Raw genomic sequence first — 14,925 nt, 5'->3', positions numbered from 1 at the left:
AGCAGGGTCTTTAAAGAGATGAAGTCAAAACGCATCCATGAGGGTAGGCCTTCATCCAGTCTGACTGGTGTCCTCACAAAAGACTGGGTGACTCAGAGACCCAAGGACACACAGGGTGAAGACACCATCTGCCAGCCAAGGAGAGAGGCCGTGGGAAAAACCAAACCTGCCGAGAGCCTGACCTGGGCAGTGGACCCCAGACCTGTGAGGATGGAACCTGTGGTAGTCGTCATGGCTGCCCGAGGTAAGATGGGGGCTGGGCAGGGGGTGGGCGCGGAGGCACTGCACAATGGGACACACAGTTCCCGCCTGAGCCAGGCTGGTCTCTAGCTCTGTGGCTCATCCTCACTGGGAATGGCAGTGACGCTGCCAACAGAAGTGAGACTGGCCCCGGAGGCTGAGTGGGCTGATGCCACTGCACTGGACACAAGGGTCATACTTATAGTGCCGACGTTCTGAAGGGTCGCTTTTTTAAGAAAATAGGCACTTGATCACATTTTGAAAATGTAAATATTTCATGGGCACAGTTTTAAGAGATTCCAGGGGCTGGAAAAAAGCAAATGCACAGCGATCCTACCAACCACCTTAATGCATCAGAACTGATGATGTTCCCCGACGTCGAACAGGCATTTCAGTTGTCTCAAATCCTTGTTGGAATACGATCAACTATGAGGAGTTAATTAATAAATTAACAAGTAAAAGATTGGAGGGAGGGAGTGCATGGAGCCCACAGCATCTACTCCCCAACTGCAGACCGAGAATTTGCACTCATCCCGCATCCGCCCAGGCGGTAGTTTCTGCGCTGGGATAAACAAAGAAGCAATCTAGGTTCCATTTTCATCAAGCAGAAAACCCTGAAAGAGATGAATTAAGGCACGCAAACATTCCGTTCAAATTGGTTGCCAGGTGTGAATTCATTTTCTGGAACGTGGTGGGCCAGACTCTAAAAAGCTCCCGGTCTGCAGGCAGCTCCTGAGTCTGCTGGGGCCTGCACACCCCGCAGAGTGTGAGTCACCTTCTGGGAACTGAGCAGTGACACTGAGGCCGGACTGGGGGGAGGGCTGCTTAGTCAGGGTGAAAGGGGAAGGCGGGATCACTTCCTATTGGACAGACACACCACACTCATCCAGGGTGGTGCGCCTGCTCCACGCCAGAGGGTGGTGTGAGCGACCGACTGGTGTCCTCAAAGGAAGGTCCCGAACACGTCCTACACGGAGCAGTAATCAGTGTGTCCTCGCACCATAATGCCTAGAGCGCTGACCTGAAGCTGCCTGTCTGGACTGTGATTCGTCCAACCTCACCTTGGTGCTTCTCCTCTCCTCCAATCAATGCACCCAGTGGCCTCTCTGTGCACTGGAATCTGCCCTCCCGTACCAGGCAGATTTCATTCCCCAGTGATCACTCTGTGATCGCCTCACAGAGTGGTGGAGGCTGAATCCCACCTGACACCTTGCAGGATGCCTTTTCTGCACTTAGCTCTGTGGATTTCAAGCCCCGACTGTGGCTCGTAAGCACTTAAAGCCAAAGCTGCAGGGAAACGTTTTATAGCTAAAATACACTCCTGGATGGTTCTCAGTCCAGGGCTCCTTTTTGCTCCAAACTACCAACCCCAATATCTACCTGGATCCCCTCTGCAGGACGACACAGGCCTGCTTCATACTCAGTCATCCTGTGCAGCTGAGATCAGAGCTGCACAAGAAAAGGAGCAGAACTTGGGCACGGCTACTCTGATTTCTGCCACACTCTGGGGGTGGGGATTAGTTACAGGTCCCCCGTTACAAAATTCACATAATCCCTAAGTCTCCTGAGCAGAGTTCAGGGCAAACGGGATATTCTTTTGCTTGATTTAGGTTAAGTTCCAATGGGTGTAAACAAGAATAATTTTCAGAACCAACTGTACTCCGAGAACTTGACTTTGTCGATTTTGATGTAAGACCCGCCCCCCCAAAGCAACAATGCAGAGATGTGCTTTCCTTAATATGCAAAGTGGAGGGTTTTCATGTGGCACCTGGTGCCCCCAGCTCCACCACTCAAAGAGACTCAGAGATAATTACTTAACCTGTCAGTGCCTCAGTTTCTTTACCTGTAAAAGGGAGGTCAAAACAGTGCCAACCTCAAAGGCCCACTGTGAGGATTAAACAAAACAATGCCTGTAAACCTACTGTGATCCAAACTATTGTGATTATTCCTGTCACCAGCGATGATCAAGTTGTCAGGAGGGGCTGCACACTGAGTTTTCCAGGGTGGAAGTCACCACTCTGGGTAGACATCCCTTCGCTTTAGCCGACGGCAACCAAGCCCGTGTACCAAAGGGCTGACTCACTCGGTCAGGAAGGGATCTGTTTTGCTGTGAGTTTATTTTGGAAAGTACATGGATACATAAATCCCTCCAAGTCAGCTCTGCAGTGTCTGCAACTAATAAGAGAGTCACATAATAAGGACAAGCGATCCATTGCATCTGCTCTTCCAGTTTCAGGCTAAAATCACGTCACGTGGAGCTTTGGGGACGTTGCCTGCTCATCTCTCCATTGGTTCAAGTGGACTTGGCTTTCCCTTGGTGAGGATGCCACATCCGTGGCGCATGCCACGAAGACCACCTGTGTGAGGTGAGAGCATCTCTTCCACACGTGCAGACATGACACTTGCTGGGCAGCGCGAGCTGCCAGCCACCTGAACTGCACATCTGCACTGAGTGGCACCTCGGGTCCTCCTTGGCCAGACTGCCTGCCACAGCACCTGCACGAAGCTCATGGTGTCGGCACCAGCACTCTCTGCGCAAGCGTCATGTCCACACAGGATAGTTCTTCCTCCTCTTTCTGAGCATTACTGCGTGGATCTGAGCATTAGGCCAGTGGTATTTTACTCGGGTACACATGAAAATTGCCACGAGAGGAAACACACAGGTGCCCAGGCCTCTACTGCGTCAGAAGACAGCACAGAGGGGTCGGCGACCTGCTGAGCTTAACAAGCTGCCTGTGAGGCAACAGGCAGGCTGAGGCCTCTCAGTTTATATGCCTTGTTCTTTTAAGAGGGGCTGGGCAAGGGCTGGGCATGTCAACTGGCAACCTCTCACACACAGACTGGTTCCTCTGCCTTGAAAAAGCCTCGCTCTTTGGTCTTCATAGCACCCCCCCCCCACGCTCTCACACCCACACCTGTGTGCCCCACCCAGGGCCCGTCGGCAGTCGGCAGCAGGCTGGCCGTGACCATGTTAAGATATTAAAAGAAATAACCTATGACAAGGGTCAGGGCCTCTCCAGTTGTTCTGCATAATGTCTGCTCTTTATTCTTCACAACTACACACTGAAGTCAGTACTATTATCTCCACATTTAGGAGAAGGAATCAAAGGCCCTGAAAAATAAAACAATTCATACCAAGCACCCCCACCTCGGGTCGAAGACCCGCTCTTTTCCCGGAACCCCACGTAAGACCTTCCAGGGGCAGCTGTTTCCTCTTTCTTGGGGGGGAAAGAAGAAAAGCAGGCCTTGTCGGAAACAGCCTTGGGATTGTGAGGCGTGGTCTGAGGCACATGGGTGGCAGCTGGAAATCACCAGAGCGGGCGGGAGCCCCGTGGTCTGGCAGACCCGTGGGGTGAGGGTTCCCAGAAGCCGGGATGGGCAGCAGAGTTTCACCACTGCGATGGTTTTCTTGCTTGGGAAGAACTGAAATGGCCTCATCATCTACCTCCCAGCCTGGGAACGATTAAGTTATGGTTCCGGCAGGGTCTGGAGGAAGTTTTTAAGGGGAAAATAGAGGAAATGTATAATTTATGATTCTCAACCAGGAGGCACTTCATTTTTTTTTTCAAAAATGGCAAGAAGGCAATTTATTACAGAAGTACCTAAGGGAAGACAGAGGGAGATATAATTAGGAAAAGATAATTATGGGGTTAAAAATAATAACTGGAGAACAGCAGCAACAACTAGGGGAAGGGTCTGTTGACATAAACTCAGGGAACGAGGAGCCAGGGACAAACGACTCACCTATAACACACGTGTTCGGTGCAGGGGTCGTGCACACGGACTATAACGAAGACGTGCTGAAAGTGGGAGCGGATGCTCTTTGGGGTGAAAGGAAGTGCGCCCGGCTCTTGGAAGACAATGGTCACGATGTCATTTCCTATGTGCCTTTTCCTCAGAAGCTGCAGGCAAGACAGTGAGTACAGACAGAGTCACAAATGAGGCTTTCGGGAAAAACGAAATATGTAAATATATGCAAGGCACTCATCTTTCCATGGAAAGAAGTTACTTGGAAAAGCAGAGACTTCTTGGGAAGCCAGTACTCCTGCGTGTGGCCCAGGAAGAGCAAGCTGGGCTGCCGAAGGCCCCCCGGAAAGAAAAGCCTAAACCCAAGGTCACCTCTTTCAACTTGCACTCTTTCTCCTCTACTTCATCCTTTTAAGCGTAAAATAACAGCACATGAGGGCTCAAAATGCTTTAAGGAATTTTACGATTTATGTTCTTTAGCTTAAAGGAGGGGACAGAGTCCCAGAGGGCACAGATGTGTCAGAAGTCACACCCTGGGATCTGGGGGGCCTGTGTCTGGTGCTCCCACGTAACATGTGCTTCTGCAACAGAAATACACGATACTGTTGTAGTGGTGGCTAACATATTCAATCTCATTAACTGACATTCGGTATTTTAAATGTAATTCGGAGACCCACAATTCCATCAGATTAACAGCTGGAAAACGCAATAGTCTCTCCTCTTGTAAATTACCATGTGGCGGCAGAGAAGGAGCCCAGGGCAGCAGTAACCTCAGAGCAGTCAGCACCTTCACTTCCATGCTCTTTCTACCAAGGGTGCCCCCTCCCCACCAAGTTTCTCCTTGACAACTCAGGTCTCTGCTTAGATACCACCTCACCTAACAGGACCGCCCGGAGCAAGCCGAGGTCAGTGCTGCGCCCACACATGCACCCCCCTCCCCACACCCAAGCCTACAGGACATTAGTGGCTGTGCTCAGAATATTCTAATGGTCCGTTTACTTCTGCTGTTGGTCCAGATCTTCGTGACAGCAGGGAACATGTCTCACTGCCTTTTGATTTCCCAGTTTCTAATGGCCTCCCTGGACACAGCAGGCTCCCAATACACATTTGCTAAATGTATAAACAAATGACAGAAATACAGTCATAGCCACACACAGGGCACTCTGTCAGTCTACGCAAGCAAAGCCACTGCATCTGGGCTCCCAGCTGTGCTCCTGGTTTGAACCGATCAGTAATCCTCAGGGGAGTGCTGATGTCACTGCAGGGAGGGGCGGTCTCACAGTGGTTAGTCTCTCTCTACCAGTCATAACAGACAGCACGCTGGCTCTTGAATTCATCTGGCACCTACGGAACACATATCACTCACTGGAGAGAGCGGAAGTTCCACTTTCAGAACCTTTTCAACAGAGGCATGAAAAGGGTTTCAGGGTCGGGCCCCACACCTGGGACAGAGCCCAGCAAAGGGCCTGGGGCGGTGGGGGGGAAGCGCCTTCCTCCTCCCACAGTTCTCTGGTGCCAATTAAACTGCTGAGTCACAGGGTGAAGATTCCTAGTTAAAACCCCAGGGTGAAAGCTAGAAGCACACGAGAGGCAACTCACCATCAGGGAAGTTTTGAAACAAATATTAACCTGTATTAACACAAACCCAATGAGTCACCTGTATTTTTTTTAATTTTGCTAGATATTTCAGTAAAATGTGTCATTTCAGATGTAAAAATTCCGTAACAAACTCGATCATGTTCACTGTGTTACCCTTCACCCACACTATGGTGGACACAGATGTTAACCACGAAAAATATTTCATCAAAAGGGAAGAAAATGGAAGCAAAGATAAGCACCTAGAACAAACAGAAAAGTTGAAAAATTGTACCGGGCTGAGATTCTCTTCCCTTGGTTCCCCAATGATGGAAGCACACGATTCATATGTGTTGTAACAGGACAAGGGAAATTCAGGAACAAACAGCAAGTTAAAAAATAGCTAAAATATGTAACATGGTGTTGAACATATCTGGCGAACATGGAACACAATAGCTTACACTATACTTGACTCGATACCCTTGAAACACAAGAATTCTCAGATTAACAAACAGAACGGAAGGTGAAGCCACAGTGGCCATCACAGCCCCCCCACCCCCTTTCCAGTCCAGGCCTCCCTGAGGCAGGCCCTCTCAATCACAGGTTCCGGGTGGGTGTGGCCACTTGATTGGGTGTGGCCTCCTTAGTTGGGCTTCCCTGATGTGACCACAGCAAGCGCATACAAGACAGCTCTTCCCATTCATTTGCTCCTCCTCCTGAGGGAAGGCGGGTCCACTCCCACACTGCACTGCAGGTATATTTAAAGCACAGGGGCTAAAGGAAACTTGGAAGACTGGTTACCTCGACAACATCAAACTGCTCTGTCCCTCTCTGAGCACATTCTTTTGCTTTCTCAAGCGGGCCAGAAACGTTTTTAGAAGTCTTGTTCATTTTTCACCATGATCACAAAGGGCAATTTGCAGAAAAAAATAGTGTGTGTGTCAGGGGGCAGGGAGCAAGAAGAGTCATCAGGAAGAATAAAATCTAAAACTCTTTGTAGAATCAAATAAGAAAATTTCACACTTTGTCCATTAACAGCATGCTTGAACTTGACTAGAGGCTAAAGAAACAAAACATCTGGAAAGTTAACCAAAACAATATTCACTGTTTCCTAAGATCTTATCGAGCATTACATGAATAAATTTCTTGGATGTCTTATAAAAGGTCAATGTTCTTTTTGGTGGTCAGTGGTGCTTTTTTCCTAACTGGTCAGTGATATTCTGTATAATTGGGGTCTGGAAATGGGAGGGAAAGGTACGTCGACCCAGGAGCAGACGCAGCCCCACAAACCAGGGAGGCGGGCCCCTGATTAGCTGGCATATTATTTGTTTGGGAATTAGGAGATGACACCCACTAGGGTTAACGTCTCCCTTCTAGACACTTGAAGCTCATAACACTTCTTTAGCGCCAAGAGAGCCAACTAAGTGTCTTCGACTGCAAAAGTGAGTTAATAAATATAGTATTAGACGATTTACATAGTGAGTTCCACAAAATTTCCAACACTCGATTCAAGCTGTGAAACAGCAATAAGCACTTGTTGTGACAAGGAAAGTGGAAATGTGATTCTTCACCCGATTCCATGGCGAAAGGCACACAGACGCCCCCGAATAGCTCGTAGGGCCCGCTCTCCACTCCCTCAATGAAGGCCGGGACTCGTGAAATGGGGCAAGAATCAAAGCCAAGGGGAAACTAAATGATCTCAGGCAGCTACACGTGGGTCAGAGGGGCCTAAAGGTGAAGGCGGCAGATGCAGAGCCTCTATGCAAGCAGATTCATCTGTTCACGTTTTAGAACCTAGCAAGATAGAAGGGAAAAAGCAGTTTGCGCCAAACTCTGGAGGGGAGAACCAAACGGCAGGCACAGTATGAAAGAGGCAGTTGGGATGTGGTTCAGGAGCATCTCAGAGTGAGAGTCAGAACAGAAAGCTGAGCCCGAAACCAGAGAAGGCCAGACTCAAGGGACTTGCTTGTCCTAAGAAGCAAACATGTGAAAATGAGCATGATTCCAAAGAGAAAACTGCATCATTTAATGGTTGCAAGTTCTGAAATTCAAAGAGATGAGCTCAGAACTGAGCAAAAAGTTAAATGCATCTCCATAAAAAAACAACCCAAGTCCTGGATCTTAGTCCTTGGGTTGGAAGCCGAAGTCCAGTCCGGAGGAATGGGGCTGCCCAAGGCCTCTCCCGCCTCTCTGACTGACCGCCACCCGCCCTCCACTGCTGCCCGCCCTTCAACATGCCAACTTGGTTCCGCCACAGCCATCCCGCACCTGCTAACCCTTTGCCTGGGAAGTTTCTCCCCTGTTACACCGACCTTCCTAATTTTACAGGTGCACATGTAACACGGCCAACACACCCCTCATAAACTCTACTCCTGACTGTGCAGCAGTGGTCAGAATTTCTCTTTGATTTTTAAGAGGTATCTAGTTTCCTGTGGGAAGACATGGAAAGCGTGAGCACAGAATAGTATTCTCAGTGGTAAGAAAGGCAGGCGTACAAAAGGTGGACATGGAGAGAAGGAGAGCCCCGCCCACCAGCTCCCGGAAACACTGAACGCTGGCCAACCCGGCATCTCAGACCCCCGGAAGCTCCCATGAAACTTAATTACTGCTTCCAGGATCCATCACTGAGTTATCATTTTCATATAACCAACATAAAATATTACTTTCAATATTTAATGTTAAATATTATGTAGAATACAAAATATTTTAACGAAGAGTAAATGTACCTAACAGTTCAGCAAGGCTGAATGTTTTGCAAATGGAGAAGTAAAAATAAACCAAGATGTGGATTTGTGATGATTTAATAACTAAGTGAAAATAACAGGATTATGAAGCTACAAATATCTGACTTCTGACGCTGGGCAATACCAACCAGTATTCTAAGCAAAAATTCTTACTATTGAATTCTTATTATCATTCCTACTTAGGGCTTGGGAATAAAGCAAATCACGAAGAGCTGAAGAAGCACTTGATTCTTCCAAAACATTCCACACTGTAAGTGAACCCAGTACAGCCGAGACCGGCTCGTTGGCACCTCAGGAGAGAGATTTCTCCAGTACTGAATGGTTCCTTAGCTCAGCTGTACCACTGAGGGACTTAGAGAAGTCAGGACACAAACCCTGACAGGCAGGGGTCGACCAGCTGTCTGAGCTACTTGGAGAAGGGGCTCAAACCTAGCGAGTTCTGTCCCCATTATCTCCACAGATGTCAAGCCCATGGATAGGCGGGGACTAGCCTTCTTCAGATGGAATCTCAGAAGCCTACAGGCTGGGTCTCACTGTGTAGGGACCTCCGTGGGGCTCAGTGCCCCTTCCAGGCAGAGCATCTCCAACTTTATGCATGTGTTAGAAAGAAAATCACCAGTGCCAGGAACCAGGCTCCCTTTATCTGTTTCAAATACTTCATCTGAAGAAAAGGTTTCTCTGCCAAAGTGAAGTTTAAAGGCGATCTGTGGAGTTCTTTCCACTGATAACACCCTGACTGCTTTACTGTGATTGGTCCAGCAGACACGCAGGAGGGAAACACCAGGGGAGAGAGCCCGGTGAGAGGGGCTGCCCGCCCATCAGGCCCTGAGACCCGTGGGACGTGCTGCAGAGGGAGGGCCTCCAGGAGGGGCTCCTTATCGCTCCTCCGTTGGGCTAGGTTTTCTCTGTACGAGGCAAACATTCCAAGGATTGGCTCTTTCCCTGTGGTGAATTCTCTAAAGATTTTTAATACATCTTGGAGTCAGCTTTCGGCTTGATTTATTGTTAGAACAAACATAAGAAATTACATCTGATGTGGACAAGTCTGAACCAGTTAAATACTCCCAAATACCACGGTGCTAATCAGGCCAAAACTCCAAGCACAATTCACATGCAGACCACTTAGCTGTGCTAAGTCCTGGGGCCTCCAGATGCAGGCGTGAGCCCAGCCGGTCACTTGGCATGAACGTGACCTGTGGGTGCGGGTGGGGTGGGTGAGAAGGATGGAGTCAGCAGAATCCCTAGCAAATTTGGAAAGTACACGTTCCAAGACTGTATAGTGACATCATTTATCCATGAACAGAATATTCTGATGACAACTCATGATTAGCCAAACACTGAATGTTAAAGTAAAAGTAATTTTATGAAATTACTGATAAATGAGTCCCTTGCTTTCTTAACTATTCAGGCCTTAGTTTTACTTACTAGATCTTTGGGATTGGAAACAGGAAAATAAAATGCAAACAAAGTCCCCCAAAATACTTATGCTTTCTATCTAGTCAATGATAAAATAACAGTGACTCCTGAAACTCACAGAGCATGCTCTGTGCCAGGCACAAGGTTATGTGCTTACGTGTATTAACTCTTCCAATTCTAGTCACCATCTAAGGAAGGGTTGATAATTAATTCAATAAATGCTTACAGGCTGCCTACCACGTTCTGGGTACCATTCCAGGTGTTCAGAGACACCTTGGTGGGGAAAAAAGAGAGGAAAGTCTTTGTCTCAAATGATAAAGAACACCAAAGCATAGAAAACTCTGCCCCAAATCACAAAATTTGTAGCTAGGATTCAAATTCATGAACTGAATCCTAGCTACTAGCTTTGTGATACATGTTTTAAATCTCCAGTTTGGGGAGTTTAAAACACCCGCCCACCCCTCTACTCTCCATCCCCTATCTCTCCATACACATTTGTTTACAGGTAGAACTTTTCAAAGATAGTTTCACTGAAAAAAAAAAAGTGCGGGGACAGGTACAGAGAACTCATAAACCCACACATTTTAATTTCTGTACAATAAAAAGGGGGTGGAGAAGCCAGTTTTAAGCTCTGGTAGCAGTAAAATCAAAAGACTCCAAAACTGCAGAGGCTGCCACATGAGAAGCGACGGGGCCAGTCCACTGTGGAGCCCAAGGGAGCCAGTAGGGACGCAGAGGGCTTTGTGGTTTGAACCCCCGGTGACTGGGGCCACAAGACACTGGCTCTCTTTCCGCTCGTGTGCTCCTGCCCTGAGAAGGCCCGATCTGAGTGGCAACTCACACGGGTTTATTACTGAGTGATTCAGGAGCACCCGCGGACAAGGCCCTGGTCTGAGGCGCTGGTCTGAAGTCAGCGTCTTCATATCTAGCAATTCTGCTGGGCAGGACTGAAAATGCATTACTTAAGAGCCAGAAATCCTTCAAGTTAAAATATCTATAAATACATATACACGATCTAGTGATTATAACTCCATCTCATAAAAAATGCAGCTATGTGATTAAAAAACTGAGCTTCTGGAGGCAGTGAGGCAAACCCTGAGTACCCTACAACTGTGTAGAAAATCCAGAAAAGACGGGGGTGAGGTTAAGTATTAGGCTGAAAACGGCCTCCAGCGATTCCCATGAGAAGAAAATTGGGACGTGCAGCCGCCCCCACACTGAGGGGCCAGGCGGGGCCACAGGGGCGGGGACAAGGCAAGTGGCCTTTTCTTTGCAAAAACGTGGAGTTTAACTGTCTTTGTCGAATTTCATAAGCATTAAAAAAATTCTGTGTAACACTTCAGTTTCATTCATTCAGCAAGTAATTACCAAGCAACTCCAACTCGGTCCTTGGGGATTTAATCCATGCTGAGCCAACAGTGCGGGTTAAGTGACATCAGGAGAACTAAGTTTCCTGAACGCGAAAACAAAGTTTGTCTCAGCTCCCGATTCAACCCAAATACAACCAAAGCCCTAAAATTCAGCCACGTCATGAATGCCTTGGAGAGCCTTTCTCACAGTATGTTCTGGATGTAAGTCACCTACCCGCAGGCAGAAACCCAAGTTAAGGCCGCACGTTGGCCTTCTGACAACCAACACGGCCGACACTGGTCTCCCTGGAGATGTTGCCTAGCTCAAAATAACGGTGAGTATGGAAGAGCTTCCGAGTTTCACAAGGAAAGAGTGCAGTAAAAGATGTGCAGTGTCACTCCCTTTTTAAGCCCAAATGCTTGCAAATAATTAACGAGTCAAAGATTATGATTGCCTTTCATCGAGGAAGAAGGCCGATGACTCTCTGCAAATCCTACCTGCACGGGTCCCCCGACAGGGCTGGACCCCCCGACAGGGTTGGAGCCCTAGACGGGCGGCCCCGCGGTGCTCTGAGCCACGGAGGGAGAGCGGGCGTGGCGTACGCACCTGCTGTCTGTTGTTGGGCATGTGCGGCAGCATGGTGGACACGTGGAACATGAGCTCGTAATCTTTGTAGGTGGTGTAGAGGGAGTGGGTTCCCGTCGAGTCAGCTGGCGACAAAGAGAATTGGAGAAACAAGTTAGCGACGTGAGCAGAGTAACACTAAGAATGCCCCCATTGCAAAGGGTGGTTGGGTGGAAAAACCCACCACCTGACTGTAGACAGCCTGGCGGGCCCCCTGCCCTCCCACCGCGCGCTGCTTCTACGGCCCCCGACCCAGACCCATGGCCTCACCTGCCTTCACCCGCACGCCTTCTCCTGAGCTCACCCTTTCCGTCTACACTCCTGCCGCTGCACCTGGGTGACCCTCAGGGTCAGCCACTTCTGCCACCGGGAGTGAGGTCAGCAGAGGAGGGAAGGAGGGGGAGCAGCGGCCGGTGCAGGGCTGGGTGCACCTGCTTGAAGGGCAGGGGATAACCCGAGTTATTCCTGCCCCAGCCTCGTGAGCCTGTGTTAGTTCTTCATTAAAACCAGAAAAACGGAACAGAACTGACGCAGTGTGGAAACAAGAGCAACGTGGGAGACTTTTTCCCAAGTGATGTCATTAATCTTCTGTTTTCAGTGGGCAACGCAATGGTTCGGTCACATGACTAAAACCACAAAGACTGAGTGTGATCTCTTACTGCACGTCACAAACTGACATGTGTTATAAACCATGGCACAGGAACCCTGTTAATCACTCGGCAATTCAGCTTCTGAAAAGCAGAACGAGTCTTCGTGATTGAAAACCCATCTGCATTACTGATGGACTACGGCAGACTTAGAGTGTCAGATGCCCGAATCAACGTGGCAACCATAGACAATTAAGTAATCATTTCAGGAGGTGGTTTTGAACCACTTTGCATACAGATAAATAAAGACAAAAGGATAAATATAAATTAAGATGTAAACGGAATTCAGGACTGCCTTTCTCAATCCTTGACCCATATGTAGGTTTCTTTCTCTACCTTAAAAAAACTAAAAGACAATACTGTTCAATATAATTTCAAACAAATTTTATTCCGTTGTATTTGTTGGGTAAACTCTAAATAGTAATCTTGGATTAATCTTTTCTGTGTATTTTTTTTACCTTAAAAACATTAAAAGTTGACCTTTGTGAGGCCTTTCCGAATCCTGTAATAAGCTTTTCTTTCCAATATTTATATCTGACTCGGAAATAGTCCTGAAAGTCCTCTAGAAGAAGCATATGGCTTTGCACATTCTGAAAGGTACTCACAGAAGCGATCTGAGAAATAAAGGGAGCATTTAAAATGCTTGCACGTGGATACTGACAAATCAAGTTGCAGATGGTCAGAGAGGATGTGTATCTGACAAGCTGTGTATTAACCAGTCCCCAAATAAAGGGATTTTCTCTTCTAACTATTCATTTCATAGACTTCCTCGGGAAGTGACTTCCACTGTGACTGCGCTGGCCCGGGACCCTGGCAGGGTGCGTGGCGAGGCAGGCACACACGTGAGAAAACCACGGCCGCAGCTGTCCGTGAGGGACCGACCGGCCGGAATGACACTGAAGGTCTGAGGGTGACAACCCACAACGTTCGAGGACTCTCATCACGACAGTGTGACAGGAATCCTTAACGTTCAGTAAGTGGAATCCTGGCAGGTATTAAACAGTCTAGCCAACAGATTCTAGCTGTAGGAAATTACAATAATAGAAGAAAGATGCATTTTGGGGAGGTAAAAAAACACTTAGAAAAGTGTGGTCATCATCGATCTATCCCAAGCAAGGCTAAGAGAAGAAATTCTGGAAGCTCCCACCTCAAACAGCAGCGTGGTGAAGGAGGACGTAACTGGCCGGCTCACTCAGGGGCCGCTTGTGTGCTTCCATTCACAAGGAGACCCAGGGCGCGGCGGCGGAGGCCACTCTGCCGTCCTCCGCCCCCAGAAGGAAGACACTGCCCGTGCCCGGGGCCTCCTGCACTCTGCTGAGCAGGGCCTCTCCGCGGCTCACGCTGGCTCCGGCCCCACCCCATGCAGTGTGTAAGAGAGAAACAGCCAGCCCATGTCAAAGCTGGAGGGGACATCCCAGACACCAGATGCTCTGAATGTCCCTTACGAAGAAAAGGAGGCCCGGCTCTGACAGACGTTGAAACTAGAGCAGCGCGCTCTTAAATTTAAGGTATTTTTGGTACATTCTGTGAAAGACAACTTTTTATTTGACCATTCCATGAAACCTCATTCTCAGAAGCCTCCTTTCCGCTTGAGGAGTGTCTTAGACTCCTTCGCATCTCAGAGAACGCCTTATTGGAAATCAACATGGCACAACCTCATTCTGACACCGTCATTTCCTTGAGCTGAGGTGAGTAGACTCAAGTATCAAAAACATCTCCAGGGTCACAAAGATGCAAAGCTAATATCGGTTCTATGCACAGGAAAGTGTCTGCGTGATGTGTGCTGCAGTCTGACTGTACAGATGACACTGTCTTACAGCGTGTCCTCGGTCCGCCCCACGGAAGGCAGACAGGCACACGCAGTCACGCAGCTTTGCAGGAAGGAGGCCCCCGAGGGCGGCGTGCCAGCTCCTCTAAGGGGTGCCGTGGAGGGGGGGGTTGTACGTAAAAGGAATTTGCCAAGAAAAAAAGAAGAAAAATCGGAAAAGGTCTCACTGAACTTTTGAAATATGTGGTTATTCACAGTGGGCGTCAGACATTATTTCCGTGTCTTTCTCCACTGGAGGCGGAGCAATGGCCTTCGACGTGCAGCCCAGCTCCAACCCAGGCAAGTGGGGAGGGCGCATGGGGGCTCACGAGGGCCCTAACACCGCCTCTAGGCCTGCGACCCCCCCTCTCAGGGTAACCTGGCAACCCCCCTGCGGATGACAAGAGCCTGAGGGCCTGGCACCCCCAGAGTCGGCGAGGACTAACGACAGTCCCGGGCTGAGTGGACGCTGGGGGCAGGGAGCCTGAGCACCCTGCTGCCCATGCCGGCTCCGCCGCACACTGAGGTTCCCACTTCACCATGTCCCCAAGTGTGGGCTGGACACTTCCCAGACCCTCCAACTTCAGACTCTGCCTGCTCCTCTCATGAAAAGAACAAGAAGTTCACTGCTTGATCCTAAGCAGGATTTTCCAAAGCACACAAAATTACCCTGCCTGGTGGCCGAGGGGCTGACAGTGACCAAACAACAGCACAAGAACAAAGGCAGAGCATTCAGAATGTACGAGGACCATGAAGAACAGGATGATCTAAATGA

General features: G+C 48.9%; 1 protein-coding gene across 5 annotated transcripts in view; it reads right to left on the bottom strand.

Annotated features, from left to right (window-relative positions):
- Positions 1-14,925, bottom strand: part of SIPA1L2 (signal induced proliferation associated 1 like 2) — a 186,136-nt gene that overhangs the window by 53,605 nt on the left and 117,606 nt on the right. For all 5 annotated transcript variants that reach the window (XM_037136745.2, XM_037136746.2, XM_053667307.1 and 2 more), the window contains 2 exons: positions 11,679-11,782; positions 3,985-4,142 (listed from right to left, as the gene is read on the bottom strand). In XM_037136745.2, the coding sequence (XP_036992640.2) occupies positions 3,985-4,142; positions 11,679-11,782 (262 nt within the window). The remainder of the gene's footprint in view (positions 1-3,984; positions 4,143-11,678; positions 11,783-14,925) is intronic.

This window comes from Artibeus jamaicensis, unplaced genomic scaffold, assembly GCF_021234435.1.
Source record: "Artibeus jamaicensis isolate MK-2021 breed Jamaican fruit bat unplaced genomic scaffold, CSHL_Jam_final contig_467, whole genome shotgun sequence".
In the NCBI taxonomy this organism is placed as follows: Eukaryota; Metazoa; Chordata; class Mammalia; order Chiroptera; family Phyllostomidae; genus Artibeus; species Artibeus jamaicensis.
This window is presented reverse-complemented; position numbering and strand designations above follow the sequence as displayed.